The 24,104-nt window shown below is 41.3% G+C and overlaps 1 protein-coding gene across 2 annotated transcripts; it reads left to right on the top strand.

Moving 5' to 3' along the window:
• Nucleotides 1–1,269: 1,269 nt before the first annotated feature.
• gja3 (gap junction protein alpha 3) lies at nt 1,270–9,868 on the top strand. 2 transcript variants are annotated; one of them, XM_033022729.1, is made up of 3 exons: nt 1,270–1,475; nt 3,359–3,434; nt 5,800–9,868. In XM_033022729.1, the coding sequence occupies exon 3, from the start codon at nt 5,817–5,819 to the stop codon at nt 7,038–7,040; it is 1,224 nt and encodes a 407-aa protein (XP_032878620.1). In that variant the 5' UTR covers nt 1,270–1,475; nt 3,359–3,434; nt 5,800–5,816; the 3' UTR covers nt 7,041–9,868. The 2 variants fall into 2 exon arrangements, with proteins under 2 accessions (XP_032878620.1, XP_032878621.1); XM_033022730.1 differs by having other exon boundaries at nt 1,283–1,603.
• Nucleotides 9,869–24,104: the final 14,236 nt, after the last annotated feature.

Below are 24,104 nucleotides of genomic sequence, written 5' to 3'. Positions count from 1 at the left end.
GCATCTGCAGCTCCTTCCTACACAAGTGATTGGTGGATACAGGTGAGAGGAATTGATAGTCAGAAAGGTGCTGTAAGCAGCAAAGGCTGGGGATGAAAAGGGGACAAAAGGGTGTCAGATAATGAGAGAAGAGGCAGAGTGAAATGTAGTCAGAAGTAGGGATATACAGTGCCCTCCATAATGTTTGGGACAGACCCATCATTTATTTGTTTGCCTCTGTACTCCACAATTTGAGATTTGTAATAAGAAAAAAATCATGTGGTTAAAGAGCACATTGTCAGATTTTAATAAAGGCCATTTTTATACATCTTGGTTTCACCATGTAGAAATTACAGCTGTGCTTATTCATAGTCCCCCCATTTCAAATATACCATTCAATTTATACATAGTCCCCCCTGTCCAAATGATGACACGCTAAACTTACATTGGCTCTCTTAGATCATGCAATGCACAATAAAATCCTGAATATGTACAATTCTGATCACTTTTAACAGCAATAATCTAAATCAAATGCCTTGGTTATAGTTCTTCATCGGGACAGGGTCGTGGAAAGTGAAAAAAATCATGTGATCTGTAACAATTTGTGTGACTCCTGATGGAATTATGTAAAGCACATGCTATTAGGTACGGATAATGTATAAAATTGAACTACACGTATAGCAACACTGAGAGGTAATCAGAACACGGTGTAATTTTTTCCTCTTTGAAAGAGGGCATTTTGATGTAATTCATTATGATTACATTTAATCTATATTTTACGATTGTAAAAAAAATGGTAATTCATAGTAAGTTGCTGAAACGATGTTGACATGTAACCTTAGGCTGATATTTGGAACAAATGACATGCTTTGTAAATCTTGAATGACATTAAACGATATAAATCGGAAATTAAAACAGACTGTTTTCACTATCTGCGTGCGCACGCCGGCAACATGAGTCCGTAATTGTCTAAACAAATTCTGAAATATATTTTAAAAAATCACTTGCACTCGCCGTTCGAGTTCCATATTGTTAAAATTAAAACTGTACATGAGAAATTTTAAACATATCTTTTTAGCAAAGTTACAAGAACAGCGTGCACTACAACTCATCATCCCGATTGTTTCTGGGCAAAGGCTTTAGAAAGATAGTTTCTGATTTTGTTTTTAAACAGACAAGGGGAGTTTGCGGGCTCTCCATCCGCATCTTGCACCCAGAGTGAGGAGTTTTTTTGGTGGGCGGAGGCGTGGCGTTACCCTCCTCTTGGTGACAAGCAAGGTTCAATCATGCATTCTCACACAATGTGACAGCATCGATGGCTGGGGTGAGCAGGGACTCCGTGCGATCCAGTCTGCACGTTTAATGGACTTCTGAATCACTTTTTTTCCCTCCCCCCCTCCTCCCCCACCCCCACCCCTTCCTCCTCGAAAGACTGGCTTGGAGATCTATGTGTGAAGAAAGCGACTGTGCTGGCTGACAGCGGTCAGAAGCGTTGGGTAAGCGGGGAGGGGAAGGGTTATTACCCAGACAAGTCTGTTTCATGTCCCCAGCGCACTCAAAATATGACATCTCTGACAGCCGGATCTGTTCACTAGCTGGCTGGTTTTGTCATCTCCAGCTTGAGGTATGGTACGGTTGGTATCGCCAATAATCTTGAGACAGCAATCTTTTCACGTTCAGCTACTTTATTTATCTCGCGAGTTGGTGAAGGTAGCGGGTACAAAAAAGTGACTTTCCTTACTTTTCTCCCCTCCAGAATAAACAGGGTTATGTCTACGTTGTTAGATGTTAAGATAAAGTTTCAGGTGAGCGACGTTTGGTGCAACTTTGTAGTAAAGGAGCGGTGTGTGATAGTGAGAGACGAGCTGCTTTCCTGACTTTACAAATCTGGCACTTTCCCGATGAAACCACAGGCTGCGCTTTTATTCTGAAACGTAAATCCTATAGTTCAATCTAAAGTTGACGTGATTGTAATGAACAAAAACTGATCTGCAATAAATTTGGATACTGCGTGGGCCTTTAGGCTATCTTTATTCCGTTGGTGTCAAATCATCCTCAAAATTACTTTGGGAAAGAAAAAATATTTGTTTAATGTCAATTAAAAATCAGCCATCCTAAACATCCGATATGACAATTACAAGATGATGGCTTAACTAAAAAAAGGTGTAATTTCGCCGTTTAAGAGTAATGATTTTTATGAAGTTGACGAGAGAGCTAGAATTAAACAATGATTAAAATAAATGTTACCAATAGCATCATAATGTCTTCATTACATCTGGTTTCATTTTCTAGAAGCACAAAATTCTTCTACAAATCCAGAAAAACAACCAAAGCTTTGGAAACGGAGGCAATTTACAACCTTGCTGTTTCAGAAGCTGATTTTAAATTTCCTAACCATTTTAATCTATCAGAAAGTAACCTTATAATCAGAAAGATCATCAGTATTTAATTCTAGGGTCCTGTTACTACCAAATCATGCCAGTCTCCGTGAAATGAGTGCAAATAGACGTAAGCAAAAATAACACACAGTGGGAGAAAGTACATGAATATTTAAAAAAAATATTTTGTGTCGACCACCTGCTGATTGCCCACGAAGCTGAGTAAGCTAATTTCTCCTTGTTCAGCGAAGTGTTTAGTGATGAGGTAAGCATCTGTAGAAAGTAATCCACGAGTCCGCTGAATTGTCACCATGATAAATTTTATATTTCCTGATTTGGATATTGGTATACAGGCAGCTGATAGATTTCGACTACCTAACTCCACTAAACTATGTGATTTATATTCCCTATATAAATATTAGCTTGAATGCTGATATCTTAATTCAATCTAATCATATTAGACCAGTACTAATTAAGTTAAGACTAAAAGCGATTTAATAGTTGCCGATGAATAAAAAAGATTCAATATTTAAAAAAAATCTGATTCACTTTCCTCACGGGGAGCTGGTTTGCCGTGCATCGTTATACCAAGGTTTGGTGGGAGCAGACCAATAGACACAAAATGCTGGAGTAACGCAGCGGAATAGGCGGCATCTCTGGAGGGAAAGAATGGGTGACGTTTCGGGTCGAGACCCTTCTTCAGACTGATTTGGTGGGAGCATGTTTGTGGGGAATTTTAAAAACGTCACAAAATGCAGTGGGAATCCCAACGTTGTTTCCAAACTCGTGTTAGTTACAAACAGGATGGAGGTCTCAAACGGGTGCTTTAAATGTCCATTTAATGAAGATTGAAACGAGACTGATGGATACACGTTCTCAAGTGATACATTCAAAACATGATGCCTTCGTAATTTGATTATCTGCAACGCATTGTATTTAACTCTATATATGTAACAAATTATATTAATTCATTTCCTTGTGGCTTTTTTTTTATAATACAGTATCTGTCAGACTGAATCACTGGTGTGGATTATGCCCATTTGAATTTAGTATGTGATGCAGGGCGATTTCAGTCTGGTAAGGTTACGCTTGTAACGCCATTCTCTTTGCCATAAAGGCCATTTGACATGCAATGATTACCACTGATCGGTTTTAATGAAAACGGATCCAAACATTTCAGTTTGTTTGTTTTTACTCCATAATCTGCTAATCGATGGTAATTTGCCGCATTTATAAAATAAAACAACAACCCCTACTTTAATTCCACGAATGTGTAAAATAAAACAGGCAAATCTTTCTTAAAATACCAGCGACATAAAACAAATAAGTGTAAATAAACAATATATTTGAGCAAAATAGATAAATGAAATAGCAATAATTTTAATGGGAAAATTGAAAAATACATTATTTCAGAAATGGTACGGGGGGGGGGGGGGGGGGAGGGAGTATAAAAATGAGTTAACGTAATAATGTTTAAATTACAGCAGTTATTACTTTCTAACAAGTCGTGAACACGCCCATTGTGTTAAAAGGCTGCTTCCAAACGATATTAATTAGAAGGTAGACACATAATGCTGGAGTAACTCAACGGGACAGGCGGCATCTCTGGAGAGAAGGAATGGGTGACGTTTCGGGTGGAGACGTGAAGAAGGGTCTCGACGTCACCCATTAAACGTCACCCATTCCTTCTCTCCAGAGATGCTGCCTGTCCCGCTGAGTTACTCCAGCATTTTGTGTCTACTTTCGATTTGAATCAGCATCTGCAGTTCTTTCTTACACACTATACTCTTACGCACTATATTCATTAGAATTTGGTGTTTATTAGAACACCACTTTGCAATAAATGAATGAAATATATATGTGAAGTTCGTTATTTCGAGATTGATCGATTACATGCAAAAAAATTAAAAGGAATGTGTAAATGCAGTCCGAGTATTTTTCGGCTAATACACAATAATACAGTTAGTTAGTTGCTATGTGAATGTTTCTATGGATCAAACATAAAAAAATATAGTGTTATCGCAGTGAATTGTGAATCAGCCATTGATCAATGTGACAAATTTCAGCGAGATATGTTTGTCTCATAAGATAATTTACTGAGCAGGCGTAATCAGTATAAATAAACGATTTAAAATATTACTAAATTCAAAGATGAAAAATAAAAGTACTGAATCAAGTGAACTACAGTATTTCATTTGATCGATCCTTCAGGCTACTGGATTTCTGAGATAGGCATTGCGTAATATTAGTTGCATTCCTCGGGTACCCATTTATGGATAATTTACCTGGAAATTAAAATGTGTAGCAGAGAGAATTAGGACTTCTGTAGTGTGTGTTCATATTGTTTACATTGCCACATTTATTTGACCTGTGCTGAACCTCTGAAATTTGCAATCTTATGCAACATATATGACTCCGATTTTCTTTTCTTTATTCACTTTTCCTATGGGTTATTTTTCGGTAAGATATCTATATTCTAAAATTATATTTGTTTACATCCATTTGGCACATATTTCTTAACAAACGTTTGGGCACAACTCCAAAATGAAAATCTCGTAGCATTATCTATTAATTATTATGCACATACTCAGTTGCTGCTTTTTATGGGTATACATATGAATTGTAGACAAATTCACTATTCAGTTGCAAGGACTCACTATTTAGTTTCAAATTTTCAGCCAATTCCAGTGTCCCCAGTATTTGATTAGTAAAGGGAGAAATTGCCATCTTGAGTACTCTAAATCATTAAATATGGAAAACATAATCTGTCAACCATTTATCAGGGAAACGATGCATTATAACAAAGATTTGTAAAGGATTCCAACCGTCAATTTATTGCAAATAAAACCACACAAAGTGCTGGAGTAACTCAGCTGGTTAGGCAGCATCTCTAGCGAACATGTCCAGGTGACGTTTCCGGTCTGGACCTTTCTTCAAACTGCCAGCGATGCTGCCTGACCCGATAAGTTACTCCAGACATTGTGTCTTCTATTTGTACCCTGCCATCTGCAGTTCCTTATTTCTATTTTCTGCTGAATTTATTGCCTTTCATTTGACAAATATTTGCAATATATAATTGATTCAATGGAATATCTTCGGCACACTTATATTGCAATTAATTTCCAACTCAACAAAGCTTGCTGCGATTGCTCATATTTTAATGTCTACAACTATTTGTAACATAAGGTGGTAATTCCACTGAGTCCATTTTCAGGTCCGATTATCCAATTCCGTTGCGATTTTTGGCTTTCCATATGCTCAGTATCTAATGGAACTTTAAACAAATATTGATTGCTTTTGTAGGGCAGAGATTTAAAACGAACGTAACCGGGTAATTCTACTAGGTCGGTTTTCAGGACCGAATATCTAATTCCTTTGAGATTTTGGGCTTTCCATTTGCTATGTATCTAATGGCCCTTTGTTATATGGATTGCTTTTCTAGGGTAGAGACTTAAAACAATGGGTGACTGGAGTTTTCTGGGAAGGCTTTTGGAGAATGCACAGGAACACTCGACTGTGGTAGGCAAGGTTTGGTTGACTGTGCTCTTCATTTTCCGGATCCTGGTGCTGGGTGCTGCGGCCGAGGAGGTCTGGGGGGATGAACAATCCGACTTCACCTGCAACACCCAACAGCCCGGCTGCGAGAACGTTTGCTATGACAAGGCATTCCCCATCTCCCACATACGGTTCTGGGTGCTGCAGATCATCTTCGTCTCCACGCCCACCTTGATCTACCTGGGCCACGTGTTGCACATCGTGCGGATGGAAGACAAGAGGAAAGAGAGGGAAGAGGAGATCAGGAAAGTCAAGGATCAAGGAGACAAAGAACTGCTGCTTCAAAAGGGCAAGAAGCGCAAACTTCCTTTTAGGGATGAACATGGTAAAATCCGAATCCGAGGCGCCCTTTTACGCACTTATGTTTTCAATATAATTTTCAAGGCGATGTTTGAAATTGGATTTATTGTAGGTCAGTATATCTTGTATGGCTTTGAGCTTAGACCTCTGTACAGGTGCGATAGATGGCCATGTCCCAACACCGTGGACTGCTTCATCTCACGGCCAACGGAAAAGACTATCTTCATCCTATTTATGCTTGTGGTGGCTTGCGTGTCCCTTTTATTGAATCTGTTGGAAATCTATCACCTGGGCTGGAAGAAGCTGCGGCAGGGAGTGACCAACCGGCACCCCGTGGACATGCAACACAAGGCCGAGCCGGTGACCCCGCTGGCCAGGACTGTGCAGAGCAGCTTCACCTACCCTTACTTTCCTGACACGACAGAGGGTCCCCACCCCTACCCGGGGGCGCCGTCCGCCGACTACAAGCTGGCGGCGCTGCCCGAGGACCGGCCGCCTTGTGCGGGCTACAACAACAACAAGCTGGCGGCCGAGCAGAACTGGGCCAACTTCGCCGCCGAGCACACCCGCGAGTTGAAGCCCGCTGGTGGAGGTGATGGAGGCGGTGGAGGAGATGGAGGAGGAGGAGGAGATGGTGATGGAGGCGGCGGCGGCAGCACCCCCCCTCCTTACGCGCCGGCGCCTCCCACGCCGACTAATGAGGACAGCGACGGCCACGTGACCGCCACGGTGGAGATGCACGAGCCGCCCAGCGCCGACACGCGCCGCCTGAGCCGCGCCAGCAAAGCCAGCAGCGCCAGAGCCAGGTCCGACGATCTGGCCGTTTAGCGCCGGCTTTGCCCTCCTCCCATTCCCTCCCTTCCTCCAAAAAGCAGTGCAAAGGTTTTAATGCAAAAAAAAAAAGAAGTCGGGTGGGTGGGAAAAAACATCCGTATTGGAATGCTGGTGATTGCAATGCGCTCTGGGAGTTGTTGCTTGCACAGATATGACGATTCTTCTGTTAAAATTGGGCTACATACCCATTAGCCTTAACATTTATACATGCGCTATTTTATCACTTTTAATAAATGGGGAAAAAAACATATAGACAACTTAATTCGGAGGCCGCAGGATGAAAACAATGGTTCCAATTCCCATCATGTTGGACCGATGCCTGAATTAGCATGTTGTAATCATAATTGATGCATGACCATTAATTGCACCTCTAAACACTCATTTTACCAAACCCACCACCACAAGTTGACTTAAGAACTTGTACTTTTTTAATATGTCAATTATTTCATGGCAAGGTGAGACGTCTACAGTAACACAACTCCTTAAATGTCTTATTCAACTCATTGAAAGCTGCTCCTGTTTAGACATATGCACTCTGTGATGCTAAGCAGTCATCTTTAAACTAATACCGTGGGTAAAATAAATCTCTAAAGCTGAACATCAAATCACAGAATGCGTTATGCATGACACATCCTCAATTTAGTGCTATCGCAGTTATCAATATTTAACTTCTTGGTTTTCATCCATCTCCACTGTTCCACTTATCAGAGCAGATTTCAAATTACACTGTACGTGATGGCAAACTAAAGTAGAAGGACTGAGAGATAAGCACGGAACATGATTTTGAATGCCTTTACATTCATAAAAAGCATCAAAGCTAGGCAATATGCTCAAACCAATTATAAATTAAAGGGGTATGCACTGCAGTTTATTTATGTGTGAGGGCATGTTTGTGTGTTTTAGTAGATACAATAGTGCTCTAACAAATTAAGGGCACTGCCGCATCAAAGGAAAAGATGGCTTGAAGCACCAAGAAGTAAAATAAAAGTATGGTTTGCAGTAAAGAAAAACGTTTATAGAACAACGTTGTTATATTTCATAGAAAAAAAGTTTTTAGGTTGTTTATCATGAAATTGAAATGGTCCCAGTGTTTCTTCAAGAACATAACATTTTTGCACACACTACCTTTTAAACACAATTAGGTTTGGAAGTTCTAAATAATTGTACTCATTGCAGTAAATGTTCTGAGCAAATATTACTAATATTCCAGAGTATATGTACCAGACTATATATAATTCAGAGCATGGTAGTGTAATCTCAAACCTGTTATTGGGTTGGGTGGGGAATTGGGAGTAGGGATGTGGAACCAGAGGGAAAGTGAGTTTCATTTTGTTCCTTTGGCATTTGATTTTGCTGTATTTCCCAAGATTAATTATCTTGGCTAATATCAGGAAAACAAAGTGATGAAGTATAATTTGCTTACTGGCAGTTTCAGTAGAAACTTGCAAATTATCTGACACAAAGTTGCAAAGACTCTAAATGTCAATTTTTTCTCAGACATAAACATTTTAATAAAAAGTGTGAATGCTTAGAAATGAATTACGTATCTATGGAGACTTTCCTATATATTGGAAGTTATCTAGGTTTCATTTTTTAAGGCATATTGGTTGAGAAGGAAACACGTTTTACTAAAATGTTCATATCTTTTAAATCAAGAAATGTTTATTTTCTCCGATTGGTTACTTTTGTGCAGGAACTGTTTACAAAGTATAGTTTCTTGCCTGAGATTCTCGAGAGCAATTCACTTTAGAACAAGTTTATTTGTAGCCCTCTGTTTAGCTACACTGAAAAAAATGCACTGAAACAAAACAAATCAACTGTTATGAATAAAATTATTTCATAGCTCATTTTAGACAAGTGGCCCTGGCTTTGATGAATATACTAGAGAACTAGCCAACTAAATACATGTAAAAATGATGTATCCCTTGAATTAAGAAATCATAAGCTAACTTTTATGTTTTCCTCAGATTGATTTAGGTTTCGAGCTTGATATGATATTAATTACTGAAACCCTATTGATAATGAACAAATCAAGGAATCAATTTGTAGGTGTATTTTCTTAATGCGTTTTTTTTCCATTCATTTTTTTGTACTATGTTTTGTATCTTTGTAACTTTGTTTTGGTTCCTGAAAGTTTACGTTATCAAAAATTGCACATCTCAACAAAATAAAGTTTACATTATTAGACAGCAAATTCTAAGAAAATGGGCCTGCTCTTATGCAGCAAATCCCAAATGTAATGTCTTAATACAAAATTAGAGCTCTTACAAAAAAGGCAGTACAGCATACAAATGGAAGTTATTTAGGTTGTTACTGTATACACTTTATTTTTACTGATTATGAGGACTACATAGCTATAGTAACAGAGTAATTCACTTTGTAATATATCACCATGGCAATGAGAGCTATGTACCATATTTGGCAATTAGTTATAAAAAGATGTACTTGACCAAAAGACGATATTAAGCGAGATAAATTATTTTATACATGGGATTTGAATCAAACTGATTAGGTTTCTTAATTCAATATCTGTTGCTTCATACCATGCCTTGTTAACAGCCAGTCTTGCTCACAGGCTTCAAAGCCTGCTTGTTGCCCATGAAACCTATTATTTACCAAATATCAGCTCTCACTAGAGGTAAAGAACTTGTTGGGCAGTCAGGGACATTTAATGATTTGGAGCGAAAGCAACAAAGCTGTTCTAAGTGCTGTCTTTAAAGAAGTGCCTTTGTATTCTACTCTGTAAGAGCAAATTGATGTAAATGTTACTTTACCTCAAATGTTTACAAATGTGTTACCTAATAAACTTTTTTGTACCATAATTATTTTTAAGATATCTTGCCTTAATTTTGTCCTCCCTTGTCTTACAATCTGGGTGTGTAAAACAAAGAAATACAGTTAAAATGCATTATAAGTCATATCTAAATATAAATTCACTCACAGTGGTAATAATGACAAAAAAGTAAAAACTTCGCAACTTAAAGATACAAAGTGCAGGACTAACTCAGAGGGTCAGGCAGCATCTCTGGAGAAAAAGGATGGGTGATGTTTCGGGTCAGAAACCCTTCTTCAGACTGAAAGTAGAGATGGCAGGGAACAAGAGGTAGGTGCACAAATGCTTATATATTATTGCATTACTAAGCTTATGCTGTTATTAGCAGGACCAAGAATGGTAATAGCCCTGTCCCACAGTACAAGTTCATTCCAAGAGCTTTCCCGAGTTAAAAAAAAATCAAACTCGTGGTAAGCACGGAGAATGAACGTAGTGGGTACGTTGGAGCTCGGGGATGTCTCTTAGCGGCTCGTAACGCTAACGGCTGGTACTCTGGATGATTCGCTAATGGCAAGTAAGCACGGGAAGACTCGTGAAGATTTTTCAACATGTTGAAAAATGTCCAACGAGAGCCTCGAGTACCGACGAGTGGCCATTACCGTAAATCTCCGAGTTCGAATCAGGGCAAACTCGGGAGAATTCTTGGAATGAACTCGTACCGTGGGACAGGGCTTTTAGGTTTTCTTGTGAAAATGAAGAATACCTCTTTTGAAGATTGTGGATATACCCTCTTACAACAAATCAATTCACTATGGAATCAAAACTATGGAACATCAACCTGCATAGGAAAAGGGAGAAAAAATTGTTGGAAGATACTGACAAACAAGATAGATTTCTCCTCAAAGCTGGGTGTTTATCAATAGACTATAACTTGTTGAATGTCAGGCTCATAAGGTAATTTGAGAACTAATTACACAGGTGGAAAGAGAGTGAAGATAGATGAAACAGTGGTTGTGAATTAAAACAAAACGATCTAGGAACTGATGAAACTTCCAAGAATTAGAAACATAGAAACATAGAAATTAGGTGCAGGAGTAGGCCATTCGGCCCTTCGAGCCTGCACCGCCATTCAATATGCTCATGGCTGATCATCCAACTCAGTATCCCGTACCTGCCTTCTCCCCATACCCTCTGATCCCCTAAGCCACAAGGGCCACATCTAACTCCCTCTTAAATATAGCCAATGAACTGGCCTCGACTACCCTCTGTGGCAGAGAGTTCCAGAGATTCACCACTCTCTGTGTGAAAAAAGTTCTTCTCATCTCGGTTTTAAAGGATTTCCCCCTTATCCTTAAGCTGTGACCCCTTGTCCTGGACTTCCCCAACATCGGGAGCAATCTTCCTGCATCTAGCCTGTCCAACCCCTTAAGAATTTTATAAGTTTCTATAAGATCCCCTCTCAATCTCCTAAATTCTAGAGAGTATAAACCAAGTCTATCCAGTCTTTCTTCATAAGACAGTCCTGACATCCCAGGAATCAGTTTGGTGAACCTTCTCTGCACTCCCTCTATGGCAATAATGTCCTTCCTCAGATTTGGAGACCAAATTATGGTCATGTGAATGAGCAAATGGCAACAGGAACCTTTTAATTGCCTCAGTTTTGGTTAATATCCTTGAACAGCTACTCAATTCATTCTTCCACTCTGAGAAGGTGCTAAGGGATTCAGTGTTGCAGAGGGGAGTGAAGATATAGTTTTTTGAAGTATGATCCATGTATTCAACATTTAGATTATTATGTGATTGCGGCAGCTCAGATATACAGTTGGGAGATCTGGAAGAGATGAATATTCTCAGTGAACAAGCTGCAATTCACAGCTGTTTCCATTCTTTGCAAAGTCGCTAAGTTCTAAATAAATACATCCCATGCAGCTTGAGCGAAACATAAATAATACCAATTTTCTTTTTTCTCTGCACCTACCCATGCAACTACAGGAGATTCAATGCCTTCCATTTTACCTCCACCTCATTAAACACTCCACATGAAGCAGTTATTTATGTACACTTGACGTTTAGTTTAGTTTAATATGGTCATGTGTACTGAGGTACAGTGAAAAGCTTTTTTGTTGTGTGTTATCCAGTCAGCAAAAGACGATACATGATTACAATCAAGCAGTCCATGGTGTACAGGTACAGGATAAGGGAAAAACAATTAGTGCAAGGTGCATGTCAGCTGCGCTACATCGGTGAGACCAAGCGTAGGCTTGTCGATCGCTTCGCCGAACACCTCCGCTTTGGCTTTTCTAATTCCAGGTAGTCCCTACTTTCTCCTCCCCTTCTCAGCTCTCCCTCAGCCCACTGGCTCCACCTCCTCCTTTCTTCTTCCCGCCCCACCCACCCTCACATCAGTTTGAAGAAGGGTTTCGACCCGAAACATTGCCTATTTCCTTCGCTCCACAGATGCTGCCTCACCCGCTGAGTTTCTCCAGCATTTTTGTCTACCCTAGTGCAAGATAATGTCCAGTAAAGACCGATAAAAAGGTGGCACAATAGACAATAGACCCGGTGTAGGAGTAGGCCATTTGGCCCTTCGAGCCAGCACCGCTATTCAATGTGATCATGGCTGATCATCCGCAATCAGTACCCTGTTCCTGCCTTCTCCCTATATCCCTTGACTCCGCTATCTTTAAGAGTATCTAACTCTCTCTTGTAGGCATCCAGAGAATTGGCCTCCACGACTCACAACTCTCTGTGTGAAAAAGTATGTCCTCATCTCTGTTCTAAATCTCTTACCCCTTATTCTTAAACTGTGGCCCCTGGTTCTGGACTCCCCCAACATCGGGAACATGTTTCCTGCCTCTAACGTGTCCAAACCCTTAATAATCTTATATGTTTCAATAACTACCCCTCTCATCCTTCTAAATTCCAATGTATACAAGCCCAGCCGCTCGATTCTATCAACATATGACAGTCCCACAGTGGCGCAGCAGTAGAGTTGCTGCCTCACAGCGACCTGGTTTGATCCTGACTATGGGACCACAGAGTTTGTACGCGTGGGTTTCTCTGGGTACTCTGGTTTACTACCACACTCCAAAGACATACAGGTTTGTAAGTTAATTTGCTTCAGCAAGAATTGTAAATTGTCCCAAGTATGTAGGACAGTGCTAGTGTATGGAGGGGTCTCTGGTTGGAGCGTACTCGGTGGGCCAAAGGGCCTGTTTCTGCTGTATATCTAAATTAAACTAAACTAAAAGATATTCCGAGGGTCTCCAATGAGGTAAATGGTAGGTCAGGACCGGCCTCTAGTTGGTAATGGGATGGTTTAGTTGCCTTGACGTATTCACTCAGTTACTTTGTGTATTCACTGGTAACAATGTGGTCTTTACATTGTAGACACCAACTATAGGTCGGATAACCACATTGATGAACATCTTCACTTAAGTGTAGTCCTGAACTTCTAGGCATCTGTTATTTTACCTTTCATTCCCCTTTTATCCTCTGTCTTTGATACTGTTGCAACAAGTTCAGCGTAAGCTCGTAGAACAGCCACTCATCGGCTAGCCAAATTTCAGCAAGGTCTCCTCTCTAATTTCCTCATCTCTGCTTTTAAATGCTTTCAGTGCAATTTGCATGACTGTAACAGTGCCTTAAAGCACAGAGTGCATCACAGGGTATAAGATAACTGCATTGTCATACCAGACATTTCTGTTCCGTTTTGGTATGGCTGCCTTCAATAATAGATATTCTGTCCTGTCTAGTTGGAGTCATAGTACTCGTGTCAATACCAAACATACCACAGACACGACAGTGATGTTGAGTATGGAATGTTGCTGCATATCAATGCAGCTGGAGGAAGAAAGATCCAGTGCGTAGCAACTCAGTGGGTCAGGCAACATCTCTGGAGAACATGGATAGAAACATAGAAACATAGAAAATAGGTGCAGGAGTAGGCCATTCGGCTCTTCGAGCCTGCATCGCCATTCAATATGATCATGGCTGATCATCCAACTCAGTATCCTGTACCTGCCTTCTCTCCATACCCCCTGATCCCTTTAGCCACAAGGGCCGCATCTAACTCCCTCTTAAATATAGCCAATGAACTGGCCTCAACTACCTTCTGTGGCAGAGAATTCCAGAGATTCACCACTCTCTGTGTGAAAAATGTTTTTCTCATCTCAGTCCTAAAAGATTTCCCCCTTATCCTTAAACTGTGACCCCTTGTTCTGGACTTCACCAACATCAGGAACAATCTTCTTGCATCTAACCTGTCCAACCCCTTAAGAATTTTGTAAGTTTCTATAAGATCCCCCCTCAATCTTCTAAATTCTAGCGAGTACAAGCCGAGTCTATCCAGTCTTTCTTCATATCAAAGTCCTGACATCCCAGGAATAAGTCTGGTGAACCTTCTCTGTACTCCCTCTATGGTAAGAATGTCCTTCCTCAGGTTAGGAGACCAAAACTGTACGCAATACTCCAGGTGTGGTCTCACCAAGACCCTGTACAACTGCAGTAGAACTTCCCTGCTCCTATACTCAAAATAGGTGACGCTTCGGGTCAGGAAGTAGAAATAAGGGACCCGAACCAAAGTGTCGCCTATTCATGTTCTTCAAAGATGCTCTCACTCCCAGCCTCATGCCCCATGTTCCTCTTTCCCAGCCGCACTAAATGTCTCTCACTCCCAGTATCACTATCATCATTCTATCACTAACTAAAGAGCGGTCCTGAGCTACGATCTACATCATTGGAGACCTTCGGAATGTCTTTGAATAGATTTTACTGGACTTTAACTTGCACTGTTATTCCCTTTATCATGTGTCTGTACACTGTGGACAGCTTGATTGTAATGATATATAGTCTTTCCGCTGACTGGAGAGCACGCAGCAAAAAAGCTTTCACTGTACCTCGGTACGTGACGATAAACTAAACTAAACTCACTGACCCAAGTCAAGACAAGTCAAGTCAAGTTTATTCGTCACATACGCATACGAGATGTGCAGTGAAATGAAAAGTGGCAATGCTTGCGGATTGTGCAAAAAAACCTACAAATCAGAATGGAACAGAATCACATATTCACAAGAAAAAAACAGCAATTTAAAAAAGACACCACACAACAGTAAATTGGTACAGTAAGTTAGTTCCTGGTGAGATAGGTGTTTACAGTCCTAATGGCCTCTGGGAAGAAACTCCTTCTCATCCTCTCCGTTTTCACAGCATGGCAACAGAGGCGTTTGCCTGACCGCAGCAACTGGAACAGCCTGTTGCTGGGATGGAAGGGGTCCCCCATGATCTTATTGGCTCTGGATTTGCACCTTCTGATGTATAGTTCCTGCAGGGGGGCGAGTGTAGTTCCCATAGTGCGTTCGCCCGAACGTACTACTCTCTGCAGAACCTTCTTGTCCTGGGCAGAGCAGTTCCCAAACCAAATTGTGATGTTCCCGGACAAGATGCTTTCCACCGCCGCTGAGTAGAAGCACTGGAGGATCCTCAGAGACACTATGAATTTCCTCAATTGCCTGAGGTGGTAAAGGCGCTGCCTTGCCTTACTCACGAGTGCTGTAGCGTGTGCCTTACTCACCAGTGCGCCAGCCTCACTCCATGTGTCTCTCAGTGTCAGCCTCACTCACCCACTGTCTCTCATTGAGCACCCTGCCTTAAACACCTCACCACAACCTCTTCACCTTATTTTACCAATTACTTTTATTATTTAGAATTGTTAAAAGTCAACGTAAATGTTGTACAGCAACGCGTTCAAACTTATGGTGATAACTATGTTATTGTAACAATTATAGAGGAGGATTCCCGACCAAATGTGCATAAGGCCTATGTGAAGGGCAGATTCTCTGGAGTCACGAGTGCTTGATGTAGACACTTCAGAGATGTTAAGTACGGCTTCTAGTGCAGTGCTTTGTAGATGAGCAGACTAAGTTGTGGAAACAAGGAACTGCAGATGCTTGTTTACAAAAAAAGACACAAAGTGTTGGAGTAACTCATCAGGTGAGGCTACATCTCTGGAGAACATGGATAGGTGATAGATGACACAACTCTATCGCATATACTCAATAACCTCACAATTATCCACATTAGTATTGGTACAGCATCTGTTTAACATCTAAATAAAGGGGATTTCTAATTTCCAGGCATCTTTAGATTAAAAATTAAATCCATATAGTCAAGTATATTTTCAATTTGATTTTAATTGTAGTTAGAGTTTAATTATCCTTTAAAGCTCTAATGATCTAGGTTTTTGTCCTTCCTTATTGCCACAAAGAAACATGTGTCACAGTGACACTAGCATTTATAGGGCAGTGTGAAAAGACATAATGTTTTAGAAGGATCTACAGATGCTGGTTTAAACCGATAGACACAAAAAGCTGGAGTAACTCAGTGGGACAAGCAACATCTCTGGAGAGAAGGAATGGATAACGTTTTTTTGACCCGAAACTTCACTCCAGTTACTCCAGCTTTTAGTGAAAAGCCATAGCTTTAGGTTTAGGTTTATTATTGTGATTTGCACCGAGTTACAGTGAAAAGCTTGTGATGCATGCTATCCAATTAAATCAAATAATACTATACATACATGCAATCAGCCAAACTCAAGTACAATAGGTAGAGCAAAGGGGAAGATACATAATGCAGAATATAGTTCTCACCATTATAGTGCAACATTCTAGAGACAATGTTCAAGATCTGGAATTACAGCTTCAGAACAGCTGTAGATAGAAACTGTACAGAGTACAAATCAAATATGGTGTGATTCTGATTTTTAAATTTACTTTATTTTCATTTAGAGATACAGTGCGGTAACAGGCCCTCCAGCCCAACGAGTCCGCATCGACCAGCAATCCCCGCACACTAACACTATCCTATGCACAACAGGGACAATTTACAATTATTCCAAGCCAATTAGCCTACATACCTATATGTGTTTGCAATGCAGGAGGAAACCAGAGCACCCAGAGAAAACCTACGTGGGTCACCGGAAGAACATACAAACTCTGTCCAGATAGCATCTGTGGTCAGGATAGAACCCAGGTCACTGGCACTGTAAGGCAGCAGCTCTTCCGCTGCGCCACTGTGCCGCCCTGTGGCATTGTTCATATGAATTGTTCATATGATTTGCTGGACCTGCCAATTAACTCACTTCAGAATTTATTTTTTAAACATTGCCAACACTCTTGCCAACTGCAAATGGCACAGGCAAACTCCATCTCCTAGCTTTCGGAAGTTTAAAACACAAGCACAGTGTAAAATTATGCAGAAATGAATTGAGGGGTCCTGCCTTCCAATAGAATGATTGGTTAAATTGCAATAGAATATCACTCCTTGATAGCTGATTAGTTCATGATTCAAGCCACATGCAGATACTTGGGAAGCAAAAAATAAATGCTGAGTAATTTTATTTTCCAAGTATTTTAGTATTTTACGTTTTCATTCACCTTACCAGAATTGAGAAAATTAGATTTTTAAAAATCAAAATTTAATTGAATCAATTATTTTCAGTGATATTTACACAATAAACAATGACAAACCCCCCACCAACATAATACACAATTGACATATATTCCTTACTATTAAACATCAAATGACTATATTACCAGGTCCAGGATATCCCCCCTGCAAGAAAATGAGTTTTATGTTTCCATCATTGGGACGTTATAGTCATACAGTCATAGTGTGGAAACAGGCCGATCGACCCAACTCGCCCACACCGGCCAACAATGTCCCAGCTACCCTAGTCCCACTTGCCTGCAAACCAACTCTCCAAACCTGTCCTATCCATGTACCTGTCCAACTGTTTCATAAACAATGGGATAGTCCCAGCCTCAACTACCTCTTCTGGAAGCTGTTCCATACATCCACCATACATCCATACATCCATGTGTGAAAAAGTTACCCCTCAGATTCCTAATAAAATGTTTCCCCTTCACATTGAACCTATGTCCTTTGGACATTAACTAATAAACTCCTTAAGAATAAATCTAAATTGAGTTGGCAACTCATATGATAATATTATTGTCTGCAATTTGTGCTGATGGTAATTGTTCATTGACCTTGACATTTGTACTTCTCTAGTTTACTGTGGAGAACTATCATTGATCAGCTGAAATCTGTACCCTTTCCATGTACAAAGGTAGGAGTGCACATTGGGACTAAATATATACAGGCAAAATTAAATCAATTTATTTGCCTCATACTAAAAGTTTTCTGTGTTTAAAGATAAAAAGTTCCTGTTTATATTGCCATAATCCACCCTGAACAAATGTATGTAGGGACACCGATTTGAAAATAAAAGAATACTTTTCAGGGTAAAACAAATAAAGTTATTATGATTAATTGTGTTTAAGAAGGAACTGCAGATGCTGGAAAATTGAAGGTAGACAAAAATGCTGGAGAAACTCAGAGGGTGAGGCAGCATCTATGGAGTGAAGGAAATAGGCAACATTTCGGGTCTTCTTAATTGTGTGAACATTTTTGTATTAATAGTTACCATACCATCTATTTACCTTTACATTCCTCTAATTTCCCTCTCCCCTGACTCTCAGTCTGAAGAAGAGTCTCAAACCAAAATGTCACCTATTCCTTTTCTCTAGAGATGCAGCCTGACCTGCTGAGTTACTCCAGCATTTTGTGTTTATCTTCAGTGTAAATCAGCATCTGCAGTTCCTTCCTACCAAAGGAACTGCAGATGCTGGTTGCAAAAGAAGACACAAAGTGCTGGAATAACTCAGCGGGTCAAGCAGCATCTTTGGGGAATATGGTGATGGTTAGGGTTGACATCTTTCTTCAGACTGATCAGCCTGAAGAAGAGTCTCAAGCTGAACACTCAACTATTCATGTTCTCCAGAGATGCTGCCTGACCACTTAGTAACTCCAGCACTTTGTGTCATCTCATCTATCTACAGATCTGAATTCCTTTGAATGGTTCTATCACCAGTTATTTATTTAGGTAAATCTGTTTCTGAGCTTCATATGTAGCTAAACTCCAGCCCTAATGAAGTAACTTTCTTTAAAATTCCACTATGAAGTGTGATCAGTTTTCTCAGAGCATGACTCTTTGATTTGAGACCATTGAACAAACAGTGTATAAAAGGGTGTGAACTGTGAACAGCTGTCTTCTCATTGTTTAGAAAGAAGTTAAAAGTCAGGAGTTAAATATTCTGAAAGTCACTTCAAATATCTACATTTAGTTATTTGTCAATGTATTGCACCTTGTAATTTACTTTACACAATAAGATAATGCAGATATATAGAAATATATTTATATTGAAACATTCCAGGAATCTATGGCCTTAGTAGAACTAGACTATAAATTATTTCAAGAACAAAAAAAAAGGAACTATTTGCTTTTAACGGAAAGGTGTTCTATTTGCCTGAGTGTGTCTATTTTATTAATGAACATATAAATACGCTCCTAAAGCTTACCCCCCTAGTCTAGCACTGGACCAACTAAACTTTATTTTTAGAACAAGCACAAATTCCCCTATACAATACCTAAACCACCGCGGGTTCGATCCTTCAGCCCTTCAGCCTCGTGCAAGCAGACACTACCCAAAAGCTCCCAAGTGGCCTTCCAGATGATCGATACCGATCTAAAATGGTGCTACCTTTTATAGGTCCACAAACCTTGAGGGGCCAAACTACATAGGGGTGGTTCCCCAAACAATTCAATCATACATATCAATTACATCAATACTGTATTGACAGTTTCCCAACCCAATTACAGAGAGTCTTAAACAATGTTTCTTACAGAAGCTTCTGGAAGGATGTCAGGTTAACTGAATAATGCAACATTTACCCTGGAACACAAAACAATTCTGCCAATGCTTAACACGCTGGCCAATCAACAAACAGCAAGGTAACTGTCTTGCAACATTATTTACATTATTTACAATTCCTATGCAGCAATCCAATCAAACTCATGCATTTACAATACCTTGGAGTTCCTCTGCAAGATTCTCATACTTACTAACAATTGCAAAATACATAAATTGCAAAGATACATAGACCTTCTTTATGTGAGGTACTGATCTGGGACATAGACTTCCTGGCACCAGCTAGCAATGGGTCCTCCCACCCCACACAGTCTAACCAAACATCACACTCCCCCTTTCCTGTTTGCACATCTCTATTCCTGAATGAGTCACCTTGGGGGAATACCATGATTGCAACGTGTCGATCGACGAAGGGCTACAGGCAGATCGGCGGGGAGTTTGTCTGGCGGAACTTCATCAAAATCAGGCACTCCAGTATCCACACAATTCGGCACCGGGGTGTCCGACTGCTTGGTTTTGGTCAGGTTCTGCGCAGTCTTCGCTGGAGGAATGCGGCTTCCACACAGTCCACCAAACATCACATCATGAGGATGTGGGAGGAAACTGGAGCATAAGAAGAAATCCCACGCAGTCACAGGGTGAACATATAAACTCCATACAGACATCACCCAAGGTCAGGATTGAACCTAGGTCTCTGGCTCTCTATAAGGCAGCAACTCTACTACTGCGCCACTGTGTGCCGCCCGAAAATACAGATGGAGAACCACAGATGGTCACCTGCCATGAAAGGTCGTGCTCTGTGAGTGCTCCGTGCCAGGATAAACTACAGGGTGGTCAATGAGGCTGAGATGACAACATGTAACTAGGATGTGCACAGCACACAAAGGGTAGAATCAGTGATGGGGTTTCAAATAGTTCAGGCACTTCTGTGTGCCATTGACATTAATACACACAATTTATTTCTGGTATCATTAACACTCTAATTATATCTACAATGTGCTACCAGTTTCTTTGTAACTGGTCGACAAAGGTAGTAGGTTGCACTGAGAAGCTCCATTTTAAGCTTCCAAGAGAGGAAAATTGCGATCTGCGGCTTGAGATATAATTAGAGTGTTACTGATACCAGAAATAAATTGTGTGTATTAATGTCAATGGCACACAGAAGTGCCTGAACCATTTGCCCAATGACTGCTCCTTTAGACTTCATACTTTAGAGGTACAGCAGAGAAACAGGCCCTTTGGCCCATCGAATCCGTGCTGATCAGCAATCACCCCGTACACTCGCACTGCACACTAGGGGCAATTTTACAACTTACCAAAGCCAATTAACCTACAAACCTGTGCATCTTTGGAGTGTGGGAGGAAACTAAAGCACCCGGAGAAAACCTATGCGGTCACAGCGAGAATGTACAAACTTCGTACAGACAGCACCCGTAGTCAGGATCGAACCTGGCCTCTGGCGCTGTAATCCACCTTTTGTTCTTGGATCAAAAGACTATCATTAGTTATGCCAGATTGGCCATCAGGAAAAGCCCAATTACTGCTAATTCTGTCCCTGGATTTTCCTTCTGGAACAATCCATCTTTACTCACAATCTAACTTGGGTTAGAGTATAGTACATGGAGCATACAAAAATAGAACAGTACAGCACAAGAACAGGCCCTTCAGCTCACAATGTCCGTGCTGAACATGATGCCTGGTTAAACTAATCTCCTGTGCCTGCCCATGATCCATATCCCTCCATTCCCTGCATATCCATGTGCCAATTTAAAAGCCTCTTGAATCTCACTATTGTACCTGCCTTCACCACCATTCCAGGTCCCCAACATTCTCTTAATAAAGTTCACTTTTATACACGATGCTTGCTATCTTTACCTTGTTGGTGGTAAAGGTCATAATAAGTATTCCAGCTTTGCCAAAATAAATTGCCATGTAGTTGCTGTACATTTTGTAACTGAAACTGATATACTAGCAGATATTCACAATACTAAATTAAGTGTCCATGTGCCCACAAGCTATTTGTCTCGGATGTGATAAACTCCCAAATGTCACTGGCGTGATATTCATTCAACTAATTAGAGGATATTTCATCATAGTCTTGAACTGTACTTATGGTAGAAAGAATTTGTGGTGTTTAGTTCTACATCACAAATTACCCTGTTTTTGGTGTTCAACGGTTCAATGGTTCCTTTATTAATATGTGTAGTAAGGTACAGTGAACATCCTTTTGTGAACTTGGACCCAAAGTAATTTTGCAACCGGTCCAAGTAAGAATCTGGGCAGTGGTGGACACAACGTGTTCAGCCACGGAAAGCAAATCTGAAAGCAACGTTCTCACGTGGAATAGTTGCTGCACACGGTGTGACTGGGTTGGAGATACAAACCTATGGAGTATTAAGATGCCATAAGACATTCTTTGACACCGGATTAGTGTATGCGGCTGAGAAACTAGAAGGTCTTACCTGGAACATATAGAGACATCTGGTCCATCAGATAAAGATCCCTGGATGTCATCTTCGTTATACTCCTCAAGAGCTGCACAGGTATGGACTTAATTCTCCAATATGTTTTACCCAAAGCATTAAAGCATTCTGGAGACACAAGGAACTGCAAATGCTGGTTTACCAAAAAAAGGCAGAAAGTGCTGGAGTAACTTACGGGTCAGGCAGCATCTCTGGAGAACATGGATAGGTGACATTTTGGATTGCGACCCTTCTTCAAATGTTCACCAGGGTTGCTGCCTGACAGAAACGCCCGGGTCAAAGGACAGCAGGTAATAATAATAATACATTTTATTTATGGGCGCCTTTCAAGAGTCTCAAGGACACCTTACAAAATTTAGCAAATAGAGTAAAAACATGTAAGCGGAATGAAATAAATAGTAAAGACATCACCAGTACACAAATTAAAGACAGAATTCAATCCAAAGACAAAAATCAAAAACACAATATGAAGAGAGAGCAGCGGCAGCTAAAGCGCGCCAGCGTACACTCTCCCTTCCGGCAGCCATCTTGGACACAGAATAAAATAATCATTTACACACAAAAAAACATTCCCCCACAATGGTTACCACTGTGGGGGAAGGCACAATGTCCAGTCCCCATCCCCAGTTCTCCCATAGTCAGGCCTATTGAGGCCTCCACAGTTGCCTCTACGGAGGCCCGATGTTCCTGGCCGTTCACGCCGGGTGGTGTTGCTCCGGTGTCGGGAGAGTCCTCACAGCGGCTGGGACGGCTGGAACGGCCGATTCCCTACCGGAGTCCGTGGCATTCCGAAGCCGACAGGGCCGCGTCGGTTGGTGCTCCGAGGCTCCCGATGTTAAAGTCGGCGCCGCCGCCCGCGGCTGGCCACTCCACAGTCCCGCAACTCGACGGTGTTGATCACGGCGGTCTCAGCATACCGGAGCTCCAGCGCGGCGACCCAGCGCGGCGACCCAGGCAAGGCATCGCCCGCTCCGCTCCGCGATAGCGCTCCAGCGCTGTGCCGCCACCGAAGCTGAAGGTGCTGGGCGGTCCCCGCCAGGAAAATGCCGCTCCACTCCCGCTGGTAGGCCGCAAGGACGGGTCGACGGTGCAGCCCGGGGAAAAAGCTGCCTCACCGACCAGTTAGGGACCTAGAAAATAGTTTCCCCCTTCCACCCCACATAAAAAAGTCAAATTCCCCAACAAACATAGGACAAAATTCACTAAAAACTAATTTAAAAAAGTGAATTGAATGGACAGCTGCTGGTTAGCAGCCGTTCCCCAGGATGGCTCCTCCTCCCAGGTGGGACTAGTGTAGATGGGGCATGGTGGTCGGTGTGGGCAAGTTGGGCTGAAGGGCCTGTTTCCACTCGTTGAGTTACTCCAGCACTTTCTGTCTTTTTTCGATAAACCAGCATCTGCAGTTTCTTCTTTCTCTATATATAGGTGATGTTTCGGGTCAGGACCCTTCTTCAGGCATGCTGACCTTTCAAGCCCTACACTGTCTGTATTGTGTTCGCACACTTGAATATTAGCAATAAATTTGCCTGTTTCTCTCCCAATGACTACAGCCGTAACCACTGAGCAACGAAGCATTCTCACTTTTGATCTCATAGAAGAAGAAGTAGAAGTATCCTTTATTGTCATTCAGACATTTCAGTCTGAATGAAATTGTATACCTTGCAGTCATAACATAGAATAAAATACAAAACACACACTTAACACAGTTTAACATCCACCACAGTGAGTCTACCAGGCACCTCCTCACTGTGATGGAAGGCAAAAGTCTTAAATTCCTTGTCTCTTCCCTCCTCGTCTCCCTCTGCATTGAGGCGATCCAGGCTTCCGGTGTTGAGCCCCCCGCCGTGTGATGGTAAGTCCAGCGGCCGCATCCGAGCTCCGCGAACGGGCTGGTTCAAACTCCGCGGCCCGGGACGGTCGAAGCAGCTGCTTGGGCAGCGCCGTCTCTTCCGGAGGGCCAATTTCCAGTACCTCTTTTACTGTGTAAGAAGGAACTGCAGATGATGGTTTGCACCGAAGAAAGACACAAAAA

This window comes from Amblyraja radiata, chromosome 6 (genome assembly GCF_010909765.2).
Source record: "Amblyraja radiata isolate CabotCenter1 chromosome 6, sAmbRad1.1.pri, whole genome shotgun sequence".
Lineage (NCBI taxonomy): Eukaryota > Metazoa > Chordata > Chondrichthyes > Rajiformes > Rajidae > Amblyraja > Amblyraja radiata.
The sequence above is the reverse complement of the archived record's forward strand: the minus strand, read 5'-3'. Positions and strand labels throughout refer to the sequence as shown.